Source organism: Halichoeres trimaculatus, unplaced genomic scaffold, assembly GCF_033239565.1.
Source record: "Halichoeres trimaculatus isolate MK-OKI-2021-1 unplaced genomic scaffold, fHalTri1.1 fHalTri1_scaffold_13, whole genome shotgun sequence".
Taxonomy (NCBI): Eukaryota; Metazoa; Chordata; class Actinopteri; order Labriformes; family Labridae; genus Halichoeres; species Halichoeres trimaculatus.
This window is the reverse complement of record NW_027437191.1, coordinates 14,267,893-14,289,846: the sequence shown is the minus strand read 5'-3', so window position 1 is coordinate 14,289,846 and position 21,954 is coordinate 14,267,893. Positions and strand designations below refer to the sequence as shown.

General features: G+C 41.6%; 2 protein-coding genes across 3 annotated transcripts in view; one reads left to right on the top strand and one right to left on the bottom strand.

The window, feature by feature from the left end:
• pak5 (p21 protein (Cdc42/Rac)-activated kinase 5) overlaps positions 1-13,048 on the top strand; it is a 60,802-nt gene extending 47,754 nt beyond the window's left edge. The window contains exons 5-12 of one of the 2 annotated variants that reach the window (XM_074685112.1): positions 17-226; positions 378-519; positions 627-781; positions 3,040-3,173; positions 8,838-8,964; positions 9,486-9,611; positions 9,726-9,860; positions 11,226-13,048. In XM_074685112.1, the coding sequence (XP_074541213.1) occupies positions 17-226; positions 378-519; positions 627-781; positions 3,040-3,173; positions 8,838-8,964; positions 9,486-9,611; positions 9,726-9,860; positions 11,226-11,381 (1,185 nt within the window). In that variant the 3' untranslated portion in view covers positions 11,382-13,048. The remainder of the gene's footprint in view (positions 1-16; positions 227-377; positions 520-626; positions 782-3,039; positions 3,174-8,837; positions 8,965-9,485; positions 9,612-9,725; positions 9,861-11,225) is intronic. The other variant, XM_074685113.1, reaches the window with a different exon arrangement.
• Positions 13,049-16,429: 3,381 nt separating this feature from the next.
• Positions 16,430-21,952, bottom strand: lamp5 (lysosomal associated membrane protein family member 5). The gene is made up of 7 exons (XM_074684637.1): positions 21,805-21,952; positions 21,398-21,506; positions 20,701-20,879; positions 20,027-20,158; positions 19,499-19,595; positions 18,677-18,865; positions 16,430-17,466 (listed from the first exon to the last, which is right to left on the bottom strand). Exons 2-7 carry the CDS (start codon positions 21,447-21,449, stop codon positions 17,291-17,293), a joined length of 825 nt encoding a protein of 274 aa, XP_074540738.1. The 5' UTR covers positions 21,450-21,506; positions 21,805-21,952; the 3' UTR covers positions 16,430-17,290.
• Positions 21,953-21,954: the final 2 nt, after the last annotated feature.

Sequence of the window (21,954 nt, the reverse complement as noted above, 5' to 3'; positions counted from 1 at the left end):
GTTCTGTGTCCTGCAGGGCGACTACGAGCGTCCGCTTCGTGACGGCAGCCCCCAGGTTACAGGTGGTGACACCTATCCCCGAGGACCTCTAAAGCAGCCTCCAAGCCATCCCAAGCCGCCTGGATACCCACCAGCACACCTGCCCTACCCCCCTGTATTTCACCATTATAAACCTTCACCCTATCACCATCCTCCCTCTCAGCCCAGCCCACCGTACACCCCTCAGGTAATTATTGACAAAGACACCAAAGGATCATTGAATCAAGGTTGAAAAGGAGCAAGAATCATGCTGCACTGATGTTTTTCAGGATGATTGTGATGATTGTCGTAAACTGGAATTTGAAAGATGCATTTTACATTTCTGTGTGTCAACACAGGGCGCCTACTCACAGCCTTCATCCCCCTACATCCCACCGGGGGCCTACCCTCCTCCTTCCTGGGGGTCCAGCTCTGACACACAACCCTCCAGAGTCTCCCATGAGCAGTTCAGAGCCGCACTTCAACTGGTCGTCAACCCAGGTGAGACAAAGAGGACGAGGAGTTATGACAACATACCTTACATCAACTCTTTTTTAAAACTTTGTAATGTGAGGTCCAGATTAAGCTTTACATGTATTTGTGTGCAGGTGACCCTCGGGAATACCTGGACAGCTTTATCAAAATCGGCGAGGGCTCCACAGGCATCGTGTGCATTGCCAGCGAGAAACACAGCGGCAAGCAGGTGGCCGTGAAGAAAATGGACCTCAGGAAACAGCAGAGAAGAGAGCTGCTCTTTAATGAGGTGGGCTGGACTGAACTGCAGTGCGCTAATCTCCAGCGTGCTCACACCTTCAGCTGTGAATTTAAACACTGATTAACATCCCTGAGATTCTTTAAGGTTACACTTTAAACAAAGCAGCTAGGCCTGTCAAAATAACAAATTTTGCTAGACGATAATTTTCCAAAAATATTATTATAAACGATATTATTGTCAATATTATTTTGATTGTTTTTTTCATTTTTTCATTGATGCAATTATGATAAATAGGATAATAAAGTGAGTACACCATATCAAAAGCAAGAAAATTTAACTTCTTAAGAGTATTTAACTGTAATTAAAAGGTCAGGATCTTTTAAATAAAATAAATTAAACAAAAAATATAATAAATTTAACAAACAAGAAAGAGAAAAAAATACAATGAAAATGAAATGGACTCTCTTTTAGAAAAAAAATTCATGTCAATGAAAATAATTAATACTAATCAAAAACAATAAAACATAGACCCTGTCTCTAAAGAAAAAACAAAACTCCAAAAAAAAACAACAATAATAAAAACTATAGCCTAAATAAAAGGGAGTTCATAAAGTTCCTGAATTGTTTGTAACATGTACTTTTTTCCAGTCAATCCGTACTGTCTGTCAAACATTTTTAACATTTCTGGCTTTCAACCGTATTGAAGGGCTGCATTTCTTTGGCAATGTAGCTGTCTTTGAGCGCCCACCATTTGGCGCTTTTATTTCTATTTACTTTGCAGACCAAAAGCCTCAGTAAGAGCGGATTGTCAAAGAGGTGCAGCGGATTGTCCGCTGCACCTCCCTCTTCTTCTTCGTTGCCACTATTTTCAAACAAATGCCACATATCAGCTCGTTGGTGTTCATGAGCTCACACTTTGTTCATTCTGATGAAAAACAAAATATTCCCACACTGGGACTGTGGCAGGCGGCTTAAGAACCGTATCTTTTGTGCCATCACTCATATTAGCGTGTGTTTCCTCCTTACCCCTCAGGACGCTCGCTTCAGCTCTCTTCGTGTGTACACGCGAGCAGCCCCGTCTTCACCCCAGAGATTGCATTTTTGACAGATGCTCACTCCGCTATAAATCCGCTATATCCGCTATAGAACCTATGCACCCCGATGTAAGGAAAGATAGACGAGTCTTCTCATTCAGCCTCTTTGTTGGAAAGAGAGGAGGGAAACAAACAAGCATGCACGTGTCAGCTTATCGAGGCAAACTTACCGAGGACGTTTTTATTTATCGTTCGGTTAATTGATTTATTGATTATCGTGACAGGCCTAAAAGCAGCATCAGTTTGGAGTCTGGTTACTGTTGGTCACCTCGACCAAAACTAAAAAAGAAGCCTCACTCATCACGTGTTGGGTCAGAGCTCACCTTAGTCATCAAATGCTGATAGCGTGAAGCTGGTTTAAATAGCATCATTAGATGTGAATCATTTTGGGCCAAAGATAAAACATTACATCTCACTATCCCAAAGCAGAACACTGAAATGTATATTAATGAGAAAAACAAATTAATTTGTTCTACGCAGTTGACATTTATCCGTATATTTCACAATCAAACCACCAGCAAGCCTCCACATCTGCAATCACATTATTTCCTAAGTAGCGCTCACACTGTAAAACCTAAGGCTATGCATTTATTCATCTGTATTCTTCTATTCATAGCACGCTAAATACTGAAAATTGAGCACTGTGTTACTTTCGCAGCTGCTGAAATTATAATCGTATGTAAAAACAATCTTTATGATTGCTTGTTTAGGGTGAGAATATTAATTGAGTGAAGGGCGACCCTCAGAGTTTCTTTATCAGGCTTTATTGCTCATCTCTATTTTAGGCCTGAGTGTGTGTGTGTGTGTGACAGTTTGTGAGAGTGTGTGTGTGTGTTTGAAGAAGAGGCAGATAAGGAATGCATTTCTGTATGTCAGTGTGTGTAGAGTGAACATAGATGTGAAGCAGCGGGTGTTCAGCTGGGAATTAATTTGCTTTGTGTAATCCTATTAATCCCTGGATTTAACCCTTTTACAGTTAAGCCTCCAGAACATGTACATATTAGCTATAACGATAGCGTAATTTAAATTAAATAAACAAATTAAATGTTTAACATTGAAGATTTAATCTTTTTGTTACAAATACTTTATATTTTTTCATGAATATTATTTTAGCTCTGTATCATGTGACAGACCAAGTCTGGTACATAATAACATAAAGTGAATATTTGAATGTAAATATAGGTCATTTTCTTTCTTGTGTGTACGCTGTAGGTGGTAATCATGAGGGACTACCATCACGAAAACGTGGTCGACATGTACAACAGCTACCTAGTGGGAGACGAGCTGTGGGTCGTCATGGAGTTTCTGGAGGGCGGGGCTCTCACTGACATCGTGACTCACACCAGGTAACCTCTCCAAAACACAGACACACAATGTAAGATTCTCAACACCAGCCCAGCACCAGCAGTGTGATGTAAAGAGACCTGAAGAGGATGAGAAACAGTCATAAACAGAAGGAATGAGTTGAACTCAAAGCACGCTCACACAACCAGGGATATAAAAAAAGGAACAATGATTGTTTTGGAGCCAGAAGCTTTGACTGTTTGAAAGACAAGACCCACCCTGCTCCTGATGCAATTAGTCAGCACTTATAATTTCTGAAAGTAATGAATCAGTTGCTGGAAAAGGCGCTTAAAATAATGAAGCTTTTACCAGGGGACTAAGAGCTTTTGAATGGGACCAGTGAAGAAAAATGGCTCATAAAGCTCTTTCAAAAAAGCAACAAAATCCACCAATCAACATCTTAAAAGCCCTGAAACTTGAGCGTAAGGGCCTGTGTCTAGCTTATGTTTCTTTTCTTACCAGTGCAGTTCAGCAGTTTCAGCACTCGGTGTCAAACCTGAACCTGTGTCTCTCGAGTCATTCATGCAGCAGTCTAACTAACGCCATAGCTTGATCATAAAGTCACAGCGAGGGATCCAGTCTTGTAAATCTTGTACATGCAGAAAAGAGAACCCAATCTCTGCCTTAGAATGTCTTACCTATTGAATGTCCATAGGTGGTGCTGTGTCCTTTTTTTAATTTTGAAGCTGCGTGGACTGAAGTAGTTTCAGTTCACCCAAAGAGGAAGCAACATTCTGACGACCATGGCTTGTGCGTAACTCTGACGCATTCAGAGATCTGCTGAGTCCTGACAAATCCAACCGCAGTCATATAGCAATCACATTATCTTCGTGTGTCAGTCGAGCTATGCTCAGTCCAATCTCGGTCTGACTGAGCTGTTTACATGCATCTTAATAGTCTGATCTTGTGCTGACTAAGCTAATTGTCTGATTTCTTAAACTGCATGTAAACATACTGACTGTGACTTCTCTTTCATCAATCATTCAAACCTCAGAAGGGGCAGGACTTCTGATATCAACTTTTTCAACAACAGTGGTGCAGGAGGGATTAATTGTACTCATTTTTGGGGTAAATTTCCAGGTCTAGAGCTGTTCCTAATGCTAGGACACAGTCCTTTTTGTTGTTTTTCCATTAAACAGACTAAAACAAGTCTTGTATTAAGTTCAGTGACAAAGCCAGTAAGTTTAAAAAATGACAACCTATCCCTTTAGAGCTAGAACAGCTGTGTTGTAGATGAACTGAATACATTGGCATTGAGATAGATAAAAGCTCATATAATACTAATAAGGGATGGGTACCGAATTAGGTACCAAATTTTGTCAAAATTACCAGGTATCAATTCGTCTAGAGTCAAAAGGTACCATGTTTAGGCACCTAAAAGCATCCTTGTGGCTGCGAGGGAGTGGAAGTGTGGGCGATTTTCCACGCTCCACATGAACACAGCATTTCAAGTTTATATATTGAAGAATATGTTTGTTAAATTGTAATAAATAAATGATATTTCATTATTGAACAAATTGATATTTTCACCACATAAAACCCAAAAAGTTCTGAAAATAATTGGTACCGTTGAGTAACGGTACCGATTGCCAGGTACCGGGCATCTGTACTGTAGCGTTTCAAATGTGAAAGGTACCCATCCCTAATACTGACATCATATTTTTCTAGTACCAAAAATTAAAATTCACAGCTTCGCATTTGTTCTTCCTTGTGTGTCTTTGTCAGCTGTGTTGAATGTTTTAGAGTTGAGTGTATAAATTCTAGGACACAGGAAAAAGGTAACAGTATGTCCTGACTACAGACGCTTTTATCCAAAGCGATGTACAACACAAGCAAGCATTTCGACAGAAATTCATGACTACATGGATAAGGTTTTATGGTAATGTTTTTGACTGAGTTTGGTTTAAAACATAACCAGAAACATGAACTACAGATACTAAAACTCTGGGCTTCTTTAAAGTACTTTGCCCAGCTCATGAGAAACTTTACAAAGACGGAAGATCTCACAAGACGAGCAGTGAAAGGAGCAGATGGTCTGTAATCCACTCCAGTGTTTGATTGTTTGAGGATTATTGTTCTCCAACTTTTCCTAATTGCTTCTCTGTTGTTGAGTCGTGTTTCTGAGCTGCTGCCTCATTGTTTTAAGCTTACTTTGTGCTTGGTGTTTAATTACAGTCATTTGCGTGGAGTGTCAGCATTAGCATTGCGAGGTGTCGGATGCTAATAACACGCTTTGGTGAGGCTGAGCACTGCTGCTACCATGGAGTATTTTGAACCATCTCCCACACAGATGTTGGCCTGTTTGTGTGTCCACTATGTGTGTGTGTGTGAGGAAGAGAGTTTTAGTATGCACGAGTGAGAGGCACTAATGGACATTTCACTAAAGAGGACATCATTAGGCACTGATGTTCTGTGTTTTAAAACTTTTACTTTTCTGTTTTCCAAAGTTTGTTGAATTTTTAAAGGAAATAACTGTAAACACTTTGATTTCTTCCCACACAAAGTACAAAACCGTTTTCAAACAGAGGTGAGCTGTCATAATAGTCTCATTTTTTAACATTTAACTCAGGTATGTAAAAATCATATTTGTAGTGTGGTTATAGGCTTCATGTTTATCCATTGTTATCATGCATCAGTTGGAGCAGCTTGTTGTTTCTCTGTAATTTCATCTGCGTTGGTTCAGGTGTAACCTTTGTGCTATTTCTGTTGAGCCTTTTGTTGTGGAAATAACTGCTGCCTGTCTTGCAAGCCTCATCAGGTCGCTGGGTTGTTGGCAGCGCACACACACATACGCACACACACACTGAAAAGCATGAACGAACACACACATAGGCAGGTCAGCGGCGGCAGAGTGGGGGCGTCTGTGTACTTTAACTATTTCTGTCACGTTCAGTTTTCAATTATACTTCAGAGTTTGTTAATGAGCTGCACTTCACAGGGATTTTATCCAGTGTAAGTGTTGGAGCATATGTATTTGTGCTGGTGTGTGTGTGTGTGTGTGTGTGTGTGTGTGTGTGTGTGTGTGTGTGTGATTCTCCTCCCCTTGGCTACCTTTTCAGGCTCATTAAAATTGTTTTCCACTTTGTGTTTGAAACAATTTTCTATTTCACTGATCCTGTTTTCCCCTCAATAGTATGCTTGTGTGTGTGCATGTGTGTGTGTGCGTGTGTGTTCATCAGTATGTATGTGTGAAGTCAGGGGGAGATAAGGGAGGGTGATGAAAGGTAAATTATTATTTTTTATACGTGTTTCTATCAGGTTTATTTTAAATTAGCCAGTTGTTTTCTGATTAGCAAAAAGCACATTTATATCTCCTGTGATTGTAAACGCAAACGTGTGTGATGAGGAAATCTGCTGCAATCTCTTTCTGTGGGTGTGTGTGTGTGTGCAGAGGGTGGGAGGGTTCTTCATAATAAAACTTTGTAAGTGAGAGTAGGGTCTATCAAACTTAAAATCAAAATAAAAAGAGATGTGTAGGCTTGTGTATCTGTGTGTGTGATCCAGTTTTAGGCCTGCTCTGTGTGGACTGCAGAAATATGGACATGCACACACACTTCTTGCAAATGAGTGTCTCCATCCCTGCACATGTACTGTATGTAAAGTGCACACGCACTGAAAGAAGCCCAGCCTGCTCAGGCCAGCTGGGTCTGGATGTTAAATGTTCAGTGGAGCTGTGAGTTTGAGCTCAGTCAGTCGCACTGCATTGCCCCGGCTCTCCATATGGGACCCTCCTGCTCGCTTTGCACATCACAGCTACAGCCGCTGCAGGCTACAGGAGAGGGGTTTCTGCTCAGTCCTGTCAAACTGTAATCTCTATAACTGTGCGGCAGCTTAAAGAACAAATGTCACTTTCTGATTCAAAATGTCTTTTAAATAAGGATATCGTTTAACACTGTTTTTGTAACTTTTTGTAAAACAATCAGCAGCAAGAGAGGGACTGACAACATGCAAAGTGTTTTTCTGGATCCTGTGACACTTTCAAGAAGATGACAAAGACACCTGTAATTGGTCTCATGTCATTTCTCTCCTAACATCATCACCTTTAGTGGCTTGTATTGAAAATAACGTCTCTCCAGCCTGAATATAGAAGAAGCTACGAGAAGCATGTATGAAAATAATTATCTCTAGCATTCACTCCCATGTTTTGTGTTCTGGGTGTTCATCATCCAACATTAAGCAGCTTTTTCTTGAGTTTTAAAATACTCTGATAGTCCCGTCTGACGACTTGTCGACATGTATCTAATTTACATGACTTCGTACTTCATCCTGCACCACAGAGAAACAAACTGCAATTGAAAAAAAATGAAAGAGAAGTAAATTTAGTGTAGTTCATCAGGCTATAGTTTGTGTAATAAATGTTTGATGTGTAATTAAGTAATCATACGATTTTGATCAAATGTTATAAAACACATTGTAAAAGTGGCCTGCCTTTAAACTGAGGTGAATGAAAAATAATAGGACTGGGGCAATACGCTATTCTCGTGGTTAGATTCTATTACGATTTTAGGGGTGCCAATTTGATTTACATTGAGATTCTGAGATGTTTACGTTTTTTGCAATTCTTAGTTTGCTTTTGTAACACCAGACCATGCAAAAAAGTTAAATGATAATGATTGGGAATGGGTACCTTTCACATTTGAAACGATATGGTACCGATGCCCGGTACCTGGCAATCGGTACCTGTACTCAATGGTACCAATTTTTGGTACTTTTGTGTGTTTTTATGTGGTAATAAACATTAATTTCTTCAATAATAAAATCTCACAGTTTTTCAATTCAACATATTTATTTCTCAATATATAAACTTGGTCACCCCCTGCATGAAAAATTGCCCACTCATACACTCCATCACAGTCACAGGGATGCATTTAGGTACTTAAACATGGTACCTTTTGGTTTTACGTGAATCGATACCCTGTACTTCAGACAGAACTCGGTAGGTACCTATAGAAGTACCTAATTTGGTACCCATCCCTAATGATGATGTCTACAGACTATATCAGGAGCCATATTTTCCCATAAAAATGCACTTCACATAAGTCAGAGAGGAACATTTTACCCTCTGCTGGAGAAAAATGGTAACTTTTTTTACAATCCAGTTTATAAACAAAGACTGAAATGAAGAAAAAAAAAAACTTTTTTTCAAAGAATCACAATTTTTTTCAAAGATATTTTTGGGGCTTTTTATGCCTTCAATGATACAGTAGAGGACAGTGGATAGAGTGAAAAAGGGGGCAAGAGTGGGGCGTGACATACAGGAAACAGGCCATGGGCTGGACTCGAACCCGGGCCACCCACTCAAGGGACAACCTCATGGGGCACGACCTAAATCATTAGGCCATCTGCGCCCCAAGAATCCTGATTATCGTCAAACAAAAAATCCCAAAAAGTCAATTTTCAATTTTATTTCCCACCCCTAAAAAATAAACTAACGTAATTAGAATAAAGGGGAAAATGATTAAAAGTTTGTTTATTGCTCTTCAAATTTAACTCTCTCAGACAATCCTCACTTTAGCCAAAACATACATTAATGGATTTGATGAAACAGAAATGATATGACACTTATCCGTAACCAATTGAGAAGACATTCAGCTAAAAACTGGGTTTTGTAAATACATTCAACATGTTTCATTAAGGTCTATGCTTCATATGTGTGTGTCTGACAGGATGAACGAGGAGCAGATCGCCACAGTGTGTCTGTCAGTGCTGAGGGCTTTGTCCTACCTGCACACCCAGGGCGTCATCCACCGTGACATCAAGAGTGACTCCATCCTGCTGACCAGTGATGGCAGGGTAAGCACACATGACTCTGTGTGTGTGTGTGTTTGTGTGTGTGTGTGTGTGCGTGTGTGTGTGTGCGTGCGTGTGTGTGTGTGTGTGTGTGTGTGTGTCCCTGTGGGACAAACTGGAGGATCCCCTGTTAAAATGACGAACATTAAGACCCTTGTTCCTGTCACTGGTGATTTTGGTCACACACACACTCTTCCGTGCTCACTGACCTTCTCTATGGGTGTCACTCCCACACTTGTCACCATCCAGTGCCAGAAACTCATCATCATCAATTACCACTGGTGCCCCTGTAATTAAATCCCGCCTAACTCCTCCTAATGAGCTGATAAGACGTGATTAATTGAAGGCTAATTAACCACTAATACAGCAGATTAGTGTCTTCTATGAAACCTCTCCATCAGTGGGTCAGTGCACTCCTTTGCACCAAACAAGGAGGTTGAGATCTAAAACAGTCTGTGCTGTAATACCTGACCTGTATGACGTCATCCCTGAAGGCAGCACCCTGTTTCTGTGTGTGTTTCCAGATCAAGCTTTCAGATTTTGGCTTTTGTGCCCAAGTTTCCAAAGAGGTGCCCAAGAGGAAGTCCCTGGTGGGGACACCCTACTGGATGGCACCAGAGGTCATCTCCAGACTACCTTATGGGACTGAGGTGAGGACACACTAATGGACTTCAGCAAGAGAGACTTCTCAGCTGACTGTTCAGGTGATTTTCCAGAAAATGAAGAAAGAAGAAAAAAACATGCTTGTGTGTTTTCTTTCACAGGTGGATATCTGGTCATTAGGCATCATGGTGATTGAAATGGTGGATGGAGAGCCCCCGTACTTTAATGAACCCCCTCTGCAGGCCATGAGGAGGATACGAGACAACCTGCCGCCACGGCTAAAAGAGTCGCACAAGGTGAGACAGTGGGTGAAGCTGATTTTATGGACAAAGAGCAGGTAGTAGGAAAGAAAAAAACAATATTTTATAACCTATCTGCTATAGAGTATCATTATAGTTTGTTGCAAGGACAAAATCTGTCACCAAAAAATCTTTGGTGCAGGTGTGAAGTTTTATATCGTTTTCAAAAGTTTCAGTATTCATCTCAACATCAAAAAACATGAATACTGACTTTTTATCTGGTCAATTCATGCAGCCAAAATCCCTACCCAGGAGTATAAAAAATAAATTGTTTGAGTTCTGAGTTTAGACATAAGAAGAGAGTAGAGTAAAAAGTACATTTAAAAGCACAGCTGAGTTTAGCTATGGGGCACAGATGAAGACTTGATGATGATGTTACACTTTTCGCCATTTTTGTCCCAAGAATTTAATTTTTCATGTGAGTTTTGCATGTTAGAGCCGAGAGTTTAAAAAAGGCCTCTTTTTGCTTGGGTTGCTGTCGGATAGTTGTGGTTTTATCATGACAAGAAAAAACACTTTTTCTCTTTGTTTAAAATGTTAGCTCGCTGATTTTGATTTTAAGTACAAAATATTTTGAATTTGTGATACAAGCTAACTTGACAAGTCCAAGTCTACCACTTTCTGTCACGCACAACCAGCTGGTTTAATTATTATTCCTATAAAAGGTGGGGTCTGCGGGTATTTCTGTAAGTTGTCTGTAAACACAAATTTAAACTTGGCTCCTCCTTCTTGGCTCAGTGCCAGAGGCAGCACACATCCACAGCTTCCGACCATGACTACTTGAACGCACTCACTAGCCCAGCAACCACCTGTAGCATCACATTTCTATGTAGGAGAGACTCAAGAGCCGTGCACCTGACTTGGTATGTTAGCACAAGCTAATCACCGGGTTATTTATCACATCACTTGCTCTTTGTCGCTCTTCATCCAGTGCTGCTGAAGAAAAGCTTTATCTGTTTGAAGTTTCGTTTCACTTTGGTTGTTTTTCTTTCTCCGTGCTACGTACAGTTTCATAGCTGCTAGGGATAGCTTACTCCACTCGCTATTTAGCATTCAAAGTCACTTAGCAGGAGGTGCCAAGGTTACTACGCCTATCTTCGCCTAGATAGGTCCCGAAACAACCAAAAGATCAACATGCAGGCTGAGGAGTGGGTTCAAGGCAGATACAGACACTGACACACACGTATAGAGGCCGAGAGTGACTCTACCTGCCGACTCTACCTTTAATTCATGTTTTTAATTCATTATGTTACATCGTCTTGTTCAGTGTGTGTTGTTGACATCCCTCAATGGAAAAGACAATAAGCTTTAGAACGGATAAAAACGAAGGACCAGACTAAAGGACTTTGTTTACCTCCTCAGGTGTCTACAGTGCTGCGCTCCTTCTTGGACCTAATGCTTGTGAGGGAGCCGTCTCAGAGAGCCACGGCTCTGGAACTCCTCCAGCACCCCTTCCTCAAGCTGTCTGGACCTCCTTCCTGCATCGTCCCTCTGATGAGACACTATCGCCACCGCTGACCTGCCAGACCCCAGAACTGTCTTCTCCTATACGAAAATAAAATATGAAAAAAATCACACACATTCACACTCAACCAGGGTGGCACTGCCCTCACCCAGCCAAAACACCCCACCACCCGGTGGAGCCCAACAAACACTCACACCTGTAACCACGACGTAGATTAGCTAAAGGAATATCTAAGACGAACATTTTAAAAAACACACAAACGGAGAAAAGAAGAAAATATTGTCTACATTTTAAAACTTTGAACTGGAGATGAAGAGTAGACGTTACGAGTCCTCCTTCTTCCTGAGCTGAGTCTTCAGCTCCGTGTAGACTTGAGTAACCATCAGCAGGAGCGTCAGAGGGGTGGTGCATGCTGCTGATGGGTGGATGGACACTGGGACTCAGTGCTCTGCTCCAGACCAGAGCAGTAGATTGCAGAACAATCAGCAAAGAGGGTTTTTTTGACCGGTGATAACTGTTGTGTTGTTGCTCCAGCTGAAGGACGGGCTGCTGCTCCGCTGGTGGAACAGGGATGAGCTTCTCTCCCTTCTCACACACTAACAGTGAAAATGTATTTTAGAGAAACTTGTAAGTTTTCCTGTACAGTTTTGATAATTTGCAGTATTTTATCGTGTCGTAACCATTGTGATATGAGCAGTATTAAATAGAGTTTCTGCAGAGATCTTTCCTACTGTTTATAATCCAGTTTTTGCTTAAAGATATAAGAGATATCCCAAATAAACCCACCTAAACCTAACTGTTACTGAAAATACTGAATATATTTATTATCTTACATTTGTAGACAGAACTTCCATTTAATGTTGGAAAAAAGGGTAATGTCAGATTTTGTATGACGTTTTAAAGTATTTATTTATTTATTGGATTTGAAGGTTTATTTTTTGGTAGTGTGGCCTTTTTGTTTACGTTCTTTTGTTCTGTTTTTGTTGAGATATGTTTCACATTTCTCAAAGTGCATCGGCAGGCAGTGACATCAGTTGTCTTTTCATCCAAGCAATATCCCAGACCTCTTTATAAAGCCCCTGTATTTATGATACTGTAATTACACCATGCATTTAAATGTAGCACAGACTGAGTGGGGAGATTTCTTCTGCACGGGCCTGTTTTTCTTTTTTTATTCAGAGTCTCATCCTGTTTCTAAAGTGACGCCCGCCTGCCACGCAGATTTCAGGCCTCTGATAAAAGGTCTCGTTTTCTACTCACATCCTCACTGTCATCTCACTCCTTATTCCGCCTCAGTCAGAAACACACACACACACACTCACACACACACACACACACTCGCTGTCACTGGAGCTGTGCTGCCATCCTCATCTGTGGTTGAACCGAGAGAACAGTGTAATCCTCCTTCCCTGCATCGTTTTAAACCATCATTCACTGTGATATGTAAATATGACTGTGTGTATGTGAGTGTGTGTGTGTTTGTTTGTATGTCAAAGAGCAAAAGATGTAGAGCGTGTTTATCTCTGTACAACATCTGAAAGTGCGTGTGTGTGCGTGTGTGTGTGTGTGTGTGCTGGCTAATCCTCGACTCTGTGTCAGGACCTGAATGAGTAACACTTATCTGTGGTGTTGGCTTGTACATTGATATTGCATGTTTGTTATCAGTGAAGCTGGTTTCAATTAAAAAACGCCCATAAAAACATTGAGATGTGTTGCATGGATTTTTCCTTCATCACCCTCTACGGCCTCCTCTTCTTCTTCTTCTTCCTCTACCTTTGATCTTCTTCTTTTCTTCTCAGTCTTCTTCTTTTTCTATCTGTGTCTCATACCAAGCAGAGATTTTTTTAAACAGCACACTGTCAAATTACGCCAGGGACTTCCTTTCAGCCATTTACAGTTTATTTGTTTTTATTTCTTTTTTGAGTCCTCCATATTCTATAAATTCAACAGTTTTCATTTCAAACTACTCCACCTTAACCTCACCTCCAATCAGAGCAGCAGAAAGACTCATCTATGGATGGGAGTTGCTGTAGTGTACCGGGTTATTTTTCTTTCTTTCCTCTAAGCTATTTCCCTCTGAAGCACAATAATGGGATATTGATTTAGCTCAGACAGAGAAAGGAGCTTCTTCCTCACAGAAAGGTACCTCTGTTGACAGCCCAGTAAATAAAAGCAACCGCACTGAGGCCAAAGAGGCCTCGAGGCATTCATGAGGATGAAACTTAACCCTGGAGTTACTGAGTTACCCTTTATGAGGAATGATATAAAACACCCGCAGAGTAAACCTGACTGCAAACACAAGAGCCTGCATTATATTTAGGGAACGGTTCGACAAAGTCCTTTTGGACCTGAATGGATGTGTGAATGATATCAGTGGCTATAGCATAGTTTTCAAAGTCAATTGTTTGTCTTTTTCACCATTCTGTCTTATTTCTAGTCACATATCTGTATTTTTCAGCACCAACAACAATTTGTCAACAACAACTACAATGGTTATCATAATTAATGATAATACTAATAACTTATTTTTTATAGAATAATTAATAATGAGGGTCAAAGCATGACTTTGTTGAAGGTAGAGAGAAAAAGTAATCCTTTATAAGTAGAGAACATTGAAGAGTTACCATTTTTCTTCCACATATTTATATTTTTTCCACAGTTTGGATAATTACAGGAAAAAGTGGAACCAAATAAAGTACAAAAAAGACTGGATTAAAAAAAAGATATTTTGAAGGTTGCTACATTTTTTCTTTAAATCATAGCAGTGAGAGTGATTCTTAGTGGCTTCCTGGTGTAAAGAGTCTTCATTAGTTTGGCTTAATTAGTTACACCTGTGTGTTACTGTGTGCGCGTGGGGGACGAGGGCGCCGGACTACAAACTTGTTCCTGGTGTTTGATTGCAAAACAATTAACATCATTGTTTTAATTCGTGGACGGTACATTCTACATATTTTCGCGTTTATACTCGTTAATTGTGGAGATTTAGATACTTCGGAGCTGGGAAACCGTCGATTTGCAGTAGAGAAAGACAGAGAAGAGGAAAATGGAAGAAAACAAAGTGAATCACCAGAGGATAACATGGTGCAATTTGTATTTGAGTTTTTGAGAAATACAGGTTTGTTGAGAAGAATATATAACTTTTTTTTTTTCTTTTTTAAATAACGCATATTCGGATACATGTGCTAGTCTTTGAGCCTTTGCAGTACTCACTCCGGACCAGAGGGTGGCGGTTATGTAGTGCAATGGTTTACTACCGCTCTTAAAACAAGAAGAAGACGAAGAAGAGTGAACGTAAAGTTCCAGGTGCTTGTGCAGACAGGTGAAAGGAGAAAAGAAACAAGGGAGGGCTAACGAGGAAATCATGCTGGAGGTTTTTTGGCGTTTTTTCTTCGCTCGACTAATGAGAGGAATCACAGGTGAGTTTTTCCACATTTATACGACTCAAAATGTATTTTCTTGGAGTAACTGAAACCGTAGCAGCTTTAAGCTAGCCCGCCTGTCAGTGTACCTACATGTTAGACTATGACATTTACACTTACAATATTAGACATTTTAACCTAACAGAGTAGGTTAAAACATGACTTTTTTTCAGACCAGTACGAGGACTCCCTCCTGAGTACTCATCAATACTGAGTAGCGATATCACTGATACATTTGATAAATAAAATTTCAATGAAGAGTGACGGATTGTTTTGAGCAAAGACAGCACAGTCACTCTGCCATTAAATCCAAAGTGAAATACAAATAACTCCCTGAGTTTATGACTTTTAATAAGTTGACAAAAGTACAAAATAAAACTAACAACTCTCAGACTTTTAGTGATTTAAAAAAAAAAAAACTGAAGTGCAAAATAAAATAGTTTAACTGTTAACTGTCTCAGGTTTGTTCATGTTGTCTTAAAAGGACCTGATACACATTTGCCGTGGTGTCAAACCGCAGCAATGTAGCACCAACTACTGGTCGGGAGGACTTAATCCACATGAGATTTTTTTGCCTTGAGTATCAGCTGCTGATACCTTGAAATAACGCTGTTATTGGCCTGATACTTACCGATCCCTACTATTTAACCTTTTTTAACTATTTAAAACATGTGAGGGAACTCTCTAGAACATGTGAATGTCGTCTGCTGCAGAGCCTGGGACAGAGGAGTGGACCATGGTCATTATTATCTGGTCCATCCACCTATTCTGTGCTGAGCCTGTGTGTCTCACCTGAATCATGCAGTGCTACAACTGTGAGAGCGATATCCAGATCATTGGTGTTATACCAGGTACTCATGTACAATCTAATGTGATGAAGAAGATCCTTTTCTATTGAAGCGCGGCCTCATTCAACAAACAGTTTTTAGCCCCCTATTAGAGGTCAATTTGGAGTTGTTGGTGTCAGACTGAAATATTTAAAGGTGTTCCTCGTGTTTTTCAGGCTTTTCCACCAAGTGTATGAAACAAGGTAGAATATTTTTAACAGATTTCTGACAGTGTTAGAAAAACATTACATTTGGTAGTATGTGATTGGGCCTGTTTATCTAAGAAAGCACCAGCAGGGCTCAGGTCGTACTGTCTTCACTGCTGCTGTGGTTAGATGTCAGAGGAGTGAGCTGTGCTTTGTGTGATTCAAACATGACAGAAAAAGAAGTCGTAGGTCTTCATCTGACATTCAGGAAGAAAACACTCTTTGTTTAAAACCATTTCTCACATGATGTGTTTCATCTGAGGGCAGTAAGTGGATGACTGGGGATGATGTACAGCATCCACTCTGCAGAAACAAACAGGTGTGTCTGACACAAATGCTCTGTTTGTTTTCAATTAGACTTCTTCATATTGCATTTCCTTCAGAGGATGAGAGTAGAATGACAAAATCAATACCTCATTCCTGCAGCGTCTCTTCTGACAGGAGCATCTGTCACTTTTTACAGACCCTCTGACTTATGACTGAAGAGTAGTGCTGTGTTTTCTCATAATTTACTCCAACTTGTAACATTGTAATGGGTCTGAAGGATGCTGTACGCTGCAGTGTTGTGGTGGATCATAGAAATAACCTGGCAGGTGTTCAGAGATGATTTCAGCAATTTATTTCAGTGAACAGAAGAGTACTGCACAAAATTGCATCAGCAGAGGTTTATGCATAGACTTTGATTGTGAAAATAAGAAACACACATGTTTTTTTCATCTGATAACCTCTCTGTATGTTCATAAACACTCTCATATATCATTCTGATAAATTCTTTTAGTTTCTCTTTTGGATGTGTTCCACTGAATGGCATGAAGGAAAGATTTGACATTAAAGCAAAAACAGCAAATCTTAATGCCACTGCACAAACTACAAGACTGGTCCACGGTGACACACTATGGCTGCATTCAAAACCAAAAAACAAGTTTCTTGAGCAAAAAAAATTAAGATCAGCAAATACAGAACCAACAACAGATGACTAAGTCACTGAGCAGCAGATTCAGAAAGAGAGGAGGAGACGACAAACAGATGAAAGCACAAGCTCGGGCGGTTTTTGGATTCTCTTTTGAAGAGGAGATGGACAGAACAGTTAAAAGAAAAAACTGCTTTTCTGTGTCTCTGGGGAAAAAACACCAGCTGGAGACTCGAATAATAAACCAACATCTGAACAAAAACCTGTAGTGTCATCATAAAGGCATAAATTTATATATTTATTTTCTTAAAACTCTCCATTCATGTTATAAAGAGGATGATTTCATGAAATTATTTTGAAATTCAGCAGTCGGGAAAATCAAGTTTTTGTGGATCTACCCTCCGTCTACTTCCATGCTAGGCTTCAAGCTGTCCCATTAACTTCCATTGTTTCCATTTGGCCAAATGATAAAGGCTACACACACACACACACACGTGTCTCTGTCTGTACTGTCCTCTGGTGTTTCAGGCTCGGGACATCAAGGCGTAAGAAGTCTTTGAGTGATCAGGTTAGCTTTGGAGGGTGCTGAGGAACGGCGGGCTACATGTTCTTGTACATGGAGCGGTCTCGGGGGAGCTGCGGCTGAGAGGCCGTCAGCTTCAGGTGGAAGTGGTAGACGGTGAGCGTGATGACGATTACGAGGCCCAGGATGAAGCCCAGGATGAGGGGGAGGGTCTCCTCCAGGCGCTCCCGCTGGTCTGTGATACACTTGTAGGCTGTGCAGAAAGAGAGGCATGGAAACATGAGAGCAGCAGCTGAACACGGACAGGCCTCGGGTACACATTTCTTTCCATTGATGATGATGAGCGCTTGTTTTTGTCTTTTTTTCTTTTTCTTTTTTTTTTCAAACTCATCTAGGAATAAAAGAAATAACGTGCATTGATAAAATAAGCACATCCAAGTTAATTCTTGATTTAAAAAATTAAATCATTTGAGAGAAGTTGCAGAATAACACACTGTCTGCTGAACAGTCTTATTTATCATGATGAATAAAAACAGAGGCTCTTCAAAAATGTGCTTCAGATAATTTTCTGATTCAATCAGTTGAAGGTTGGTTTGATAACTCTGTGTGTGTGTTTGTTGTCATCAAAATTGCATCACTTTGCCTGTAGTTAATGTTGTGCAGCTTGTCTTGTGATATGATGGCAGGCTGTGATTAGTGCATGTTAAAATACACAAGAGATAAAGGTAGCATGTGTTTGTGTGTGTGTATCCTTCTTAAACCCCAAACTTTTATTTACTCAGAAACACTTTTCACATGTGCTGTTCCTCCCCCGTCCCTCTGTCAGCTTGAACACAATCTTTTTTTTTATTTTGTTGTTTTGCAGGCATGTGATCTTTCACACACGTTGTGGGACACGCGTACTGAAAGAGGTGGGCCTCTGAGCAACCACAGTGTGTGTGTGTGTGTGTGTGTGTGTGTGTGTGTGTGTGTGTGTGTGTGTGTTTGAAAGGTGGAGGTGTTTCTCCCTGTGGATGTCAGTAATGCACAGCAGGAGGAAGGAGGAGGCAGTGGAGCAGAGCACAGCCTGGTTTACAGCAGCTCACTGCAAATGATTCTTCCAAGGTGATGGGCTGCAGAGGGCGAGCAGGTACAGTGAGGACGTCTGTAAAGCTTCACTCAGGTTATGGGATAGATGCACACTCATAAAGTCCTAATGACTCCCAGCCCTCTCTCACTCTCTGCACGTCACCTACACCTCTCCTACACCCCCACCCCTTCCTTTTCTTTTGTTAGCCCGTCTCCCTCTGCAGCCCTGTGTGTACTGCAGCACTAAACTCCCAAAGATGTGTGTGTGTGTGTGTGAGTAGAGGAATGGATTTAAAGTTGTAGCACGTTTTTTACCTGCTCAGTATGATAATCACAGACTTGATCAAACACGTCTTTGAAAAGTCTCGTGTGTGTGTGTGTGAGTTTTCTCTTACGTTCACTGAACATGAAGTCAGAGGCGATATCGAAGGGTTGGATCTGGATGTCGTACATGGACATGGTGACGCCTTTCTGGTGGTCGCTGGAGATGAGGGTGAGGGTCTGCTGTGCTGAACACACGTAGGACTGGCCGGCGGGTGTCACCAGGGCAGACAGACGGTGGGTGCTGGCTGTGTGCTTCCCAGCTGGAGACAGGATGAGTCATGAGAGAATAAGGAGACATGAGGGCCTTGGAGTGTGACTGTGTTGGTGTGTGTGTGTGAGAGAGAGAGCAAGAAAGAGAGGGAGGGAACAATTTTGCTCAACATCATTAGTTGAAAAGTAAAATGTGGCTAAAAAGGTGAAAAACAAACATAACATGACATTTGACATATCCTCTCAAAAGTAAATCAGAAAAGCTTTTTTTTTTCAAACTCAGATAAATGAGAATTTAAAAAATCCCTTAAGAATAAAATAAAATATGATAAAATATATATTTTTTAATTGTAAAATGTGGATCTTCGAGTTGTGAAAAGCTTGTTCTTTCTCATCAGTATGGTCTACAATCTGCAGTAATTCCTGTTAAAGCTCGGTCCAACACGTGGGCGGAAATCTTAAATCCGTGTGTGAATCAGCTCTCTGATTCAGGCTGAATGGAAATGTGACATGAATGAGAAGAGGATGCAATCAAAGCGAGCGGGATGAAAATGTGCTGAGTCGCTTCTGTGTGTACACACACACACGCACGCACGCACACACACACACACACACACACACACACACACACACACACACACACACACGCCTGTTCGCGCGCGCGCGCTCTGTAGGACACTCACGGTTATATGCGTTGATGAAATGCGATGTCTCTGAGGTGTCGTAGACGAACTGGACCCTGCTAATCTTCCACACCTCGACGCCTTTCTTCCGGAACTCCTGCCAAACGTACGACACACACACACACACACACACACACACACACACACACACACACACACACACACACACACACACACACACACACACACACACACGTCATTGTCAGCTTTTCTACTGTACAGGGAGGCCCCTTTGGCCTTCGCTCAAGAAAAGTGTTTCTGTTTTTGCTTCTGAAACTAACGTCTCACAATCTAAGATCGAAGGACATTTCCTTTTAAGAAATCTGTTTCGTTTACTCGGAATCCGTCTCATGCGGACATGGTTGCGCTGGTAGTTAAAGTCATTCGATGCATTAAAACACGTTCAAGCTTATATTACAAGAACGTGCCAGGTTGCTCAACATAAATTAAATTTCTGCTTCACACTAAATGTGTGCACATATATTGAAGTGGTTTATGGTGAAGTGATTGTGTTAAAAGTAATCCCACCTTAGAGAAGTAGATGCGGAGTATATAGGCTTTGTTCTTCCAAGATATGTGGATCTCCGACTCTGTGCTCGCACATTTCCCGTCAATTTCTGCACCACGGGGCAGATTGAATGACGCCTGCTCGGTGATCAGCTGCAAAAAAGAAAACACGTTTTGGGAGTATAAAGAAAGGGCCAGTGATTGAGCTTGAAGAAGGTTTAGAATTGGTATTTCATTTTACGCACTAATCTGTGTTTGCATAAAACAAACAAACAAAAAAAAAAAACCAGTAAGGCAGGATTTGAGCGGTTTGTTAAATGCACTAACAAAGAAAAACTAAAATGCTTCGACATTTTTTAAGAGTCTGATGTCGGATAATAATGACTGTAATGCACCGTGACCATTTTACGCACGACTGCTCCCCAAGTAATGCTTAAAAATACACTTCTAATATGAAAAAAATACGTTTCAGCAGAAGAAAGTCGGACCCAGACCAGTTTGGCTAACGGGGGAAACTGTGTTACTCATATAACGTGTTTTTAGACTGAAACCACATTTACTCACAGCAAGTAACCTTTAATGTCGCCAACATAAAAGCCACATTTGATGCATCTAAAATGCTCTAAATCTGCCTCTTTTTCCCGCTCTTTCCAAAACATTTGGCTTCATGTAAAATGCACGAGGGGATTCCTTACGTCTATCCCATTGAGCGCAAGCACGTCATATGGCACGAGGAATTTCACGGCGAACTCCACCATCAGGCACGTCGTGCCGTTCTCCCTCACCGCGAAGATGGCTTTGTCCGGGTTGTTGGAGAGACCGGAGAGGTTCTCCCCTTCCTGCTCCGCCAGCACCACGGACAGCGCCAGCACACCTGGACACAGAGAGGAGCAGAGTACAGGGTGGAGGCGGACAGATGGGGGACACACACACACACACACACACACACACACACACACACACACACACACACACACACACACACACACACACAAAGAATGCAGAATCAGCAGAAACGTAATGTTTGTCAGGAGGTTCCACACCTTCCTATCACTGTTTCTCCTCTCTTTTCTACATAGTAAAGTCAAAACCAGGCTGAAAGCGCGGAGACTGAAATCTGCAGCATCAGGGGAGCAACAGCACATGCCTGCAGACCACTCCGCGTCAGAAAGTGACGAACTTTAACCGTGATCATTTTTGAAACACGCTTAGCCTCGCGTGGAGACATAACATGCCAATTATATGAGCCTAAACAAGCTACAGTTGTGCCTTAATGTGAGTTAAGGGCGTGCACGCATGCACGCGCGCGCACATACACACACGCACCTATACGCACACACCCACTGCAGTGAGGAGTCACGACAACTGCACACACTCATGAACGCTGCTTACCAAACAGCAGAAGTCCGGCGCTCTCCGTGGTGCTGAAACCGAGTCGTCCCATCTCTGTTAGCTTCCCCAGCGCTCCAACAGAAGGGGCTCAGTGACTGGGCAGCCGGCGCTGAACCCACGGAAAGAAAGGAGAGAGAGAAAGGCAGAGGGGGCGGGAGCAGAGAGAGAGAGGGGAGGGATGCCTCCACTCAGCGCCCAGAAGTCACGCTCAGATCATCGTGAATGCAGCAAAAAATGTCTCCAGGTCGGACGTGAGATCCGGTCTAGAAGCCGCAGAAGCAGCTCCGAGGAGTTAGTAACTGTCCGAACCAACCTCCCTCTGCAGGGCTGACAGATTTTAACCCCGTGACAACTGCAGCACTGAGCTGCTTCTGTGCATTGTTAACAGGATGAGTAAAAGCAGTCACCTGAGTTTGTCTCCTGTGAAGAAGGACCGGGCAGCCTCAGTTATTCCCGCATTGCTGTAGTCTCCATCTCTGTGTAGCAGATGCAGGTTGGGCTGAAATGATGTATGTCTGGAGGGAAATGCCGACAACACCCCCTCCTTTCCTCTTCTT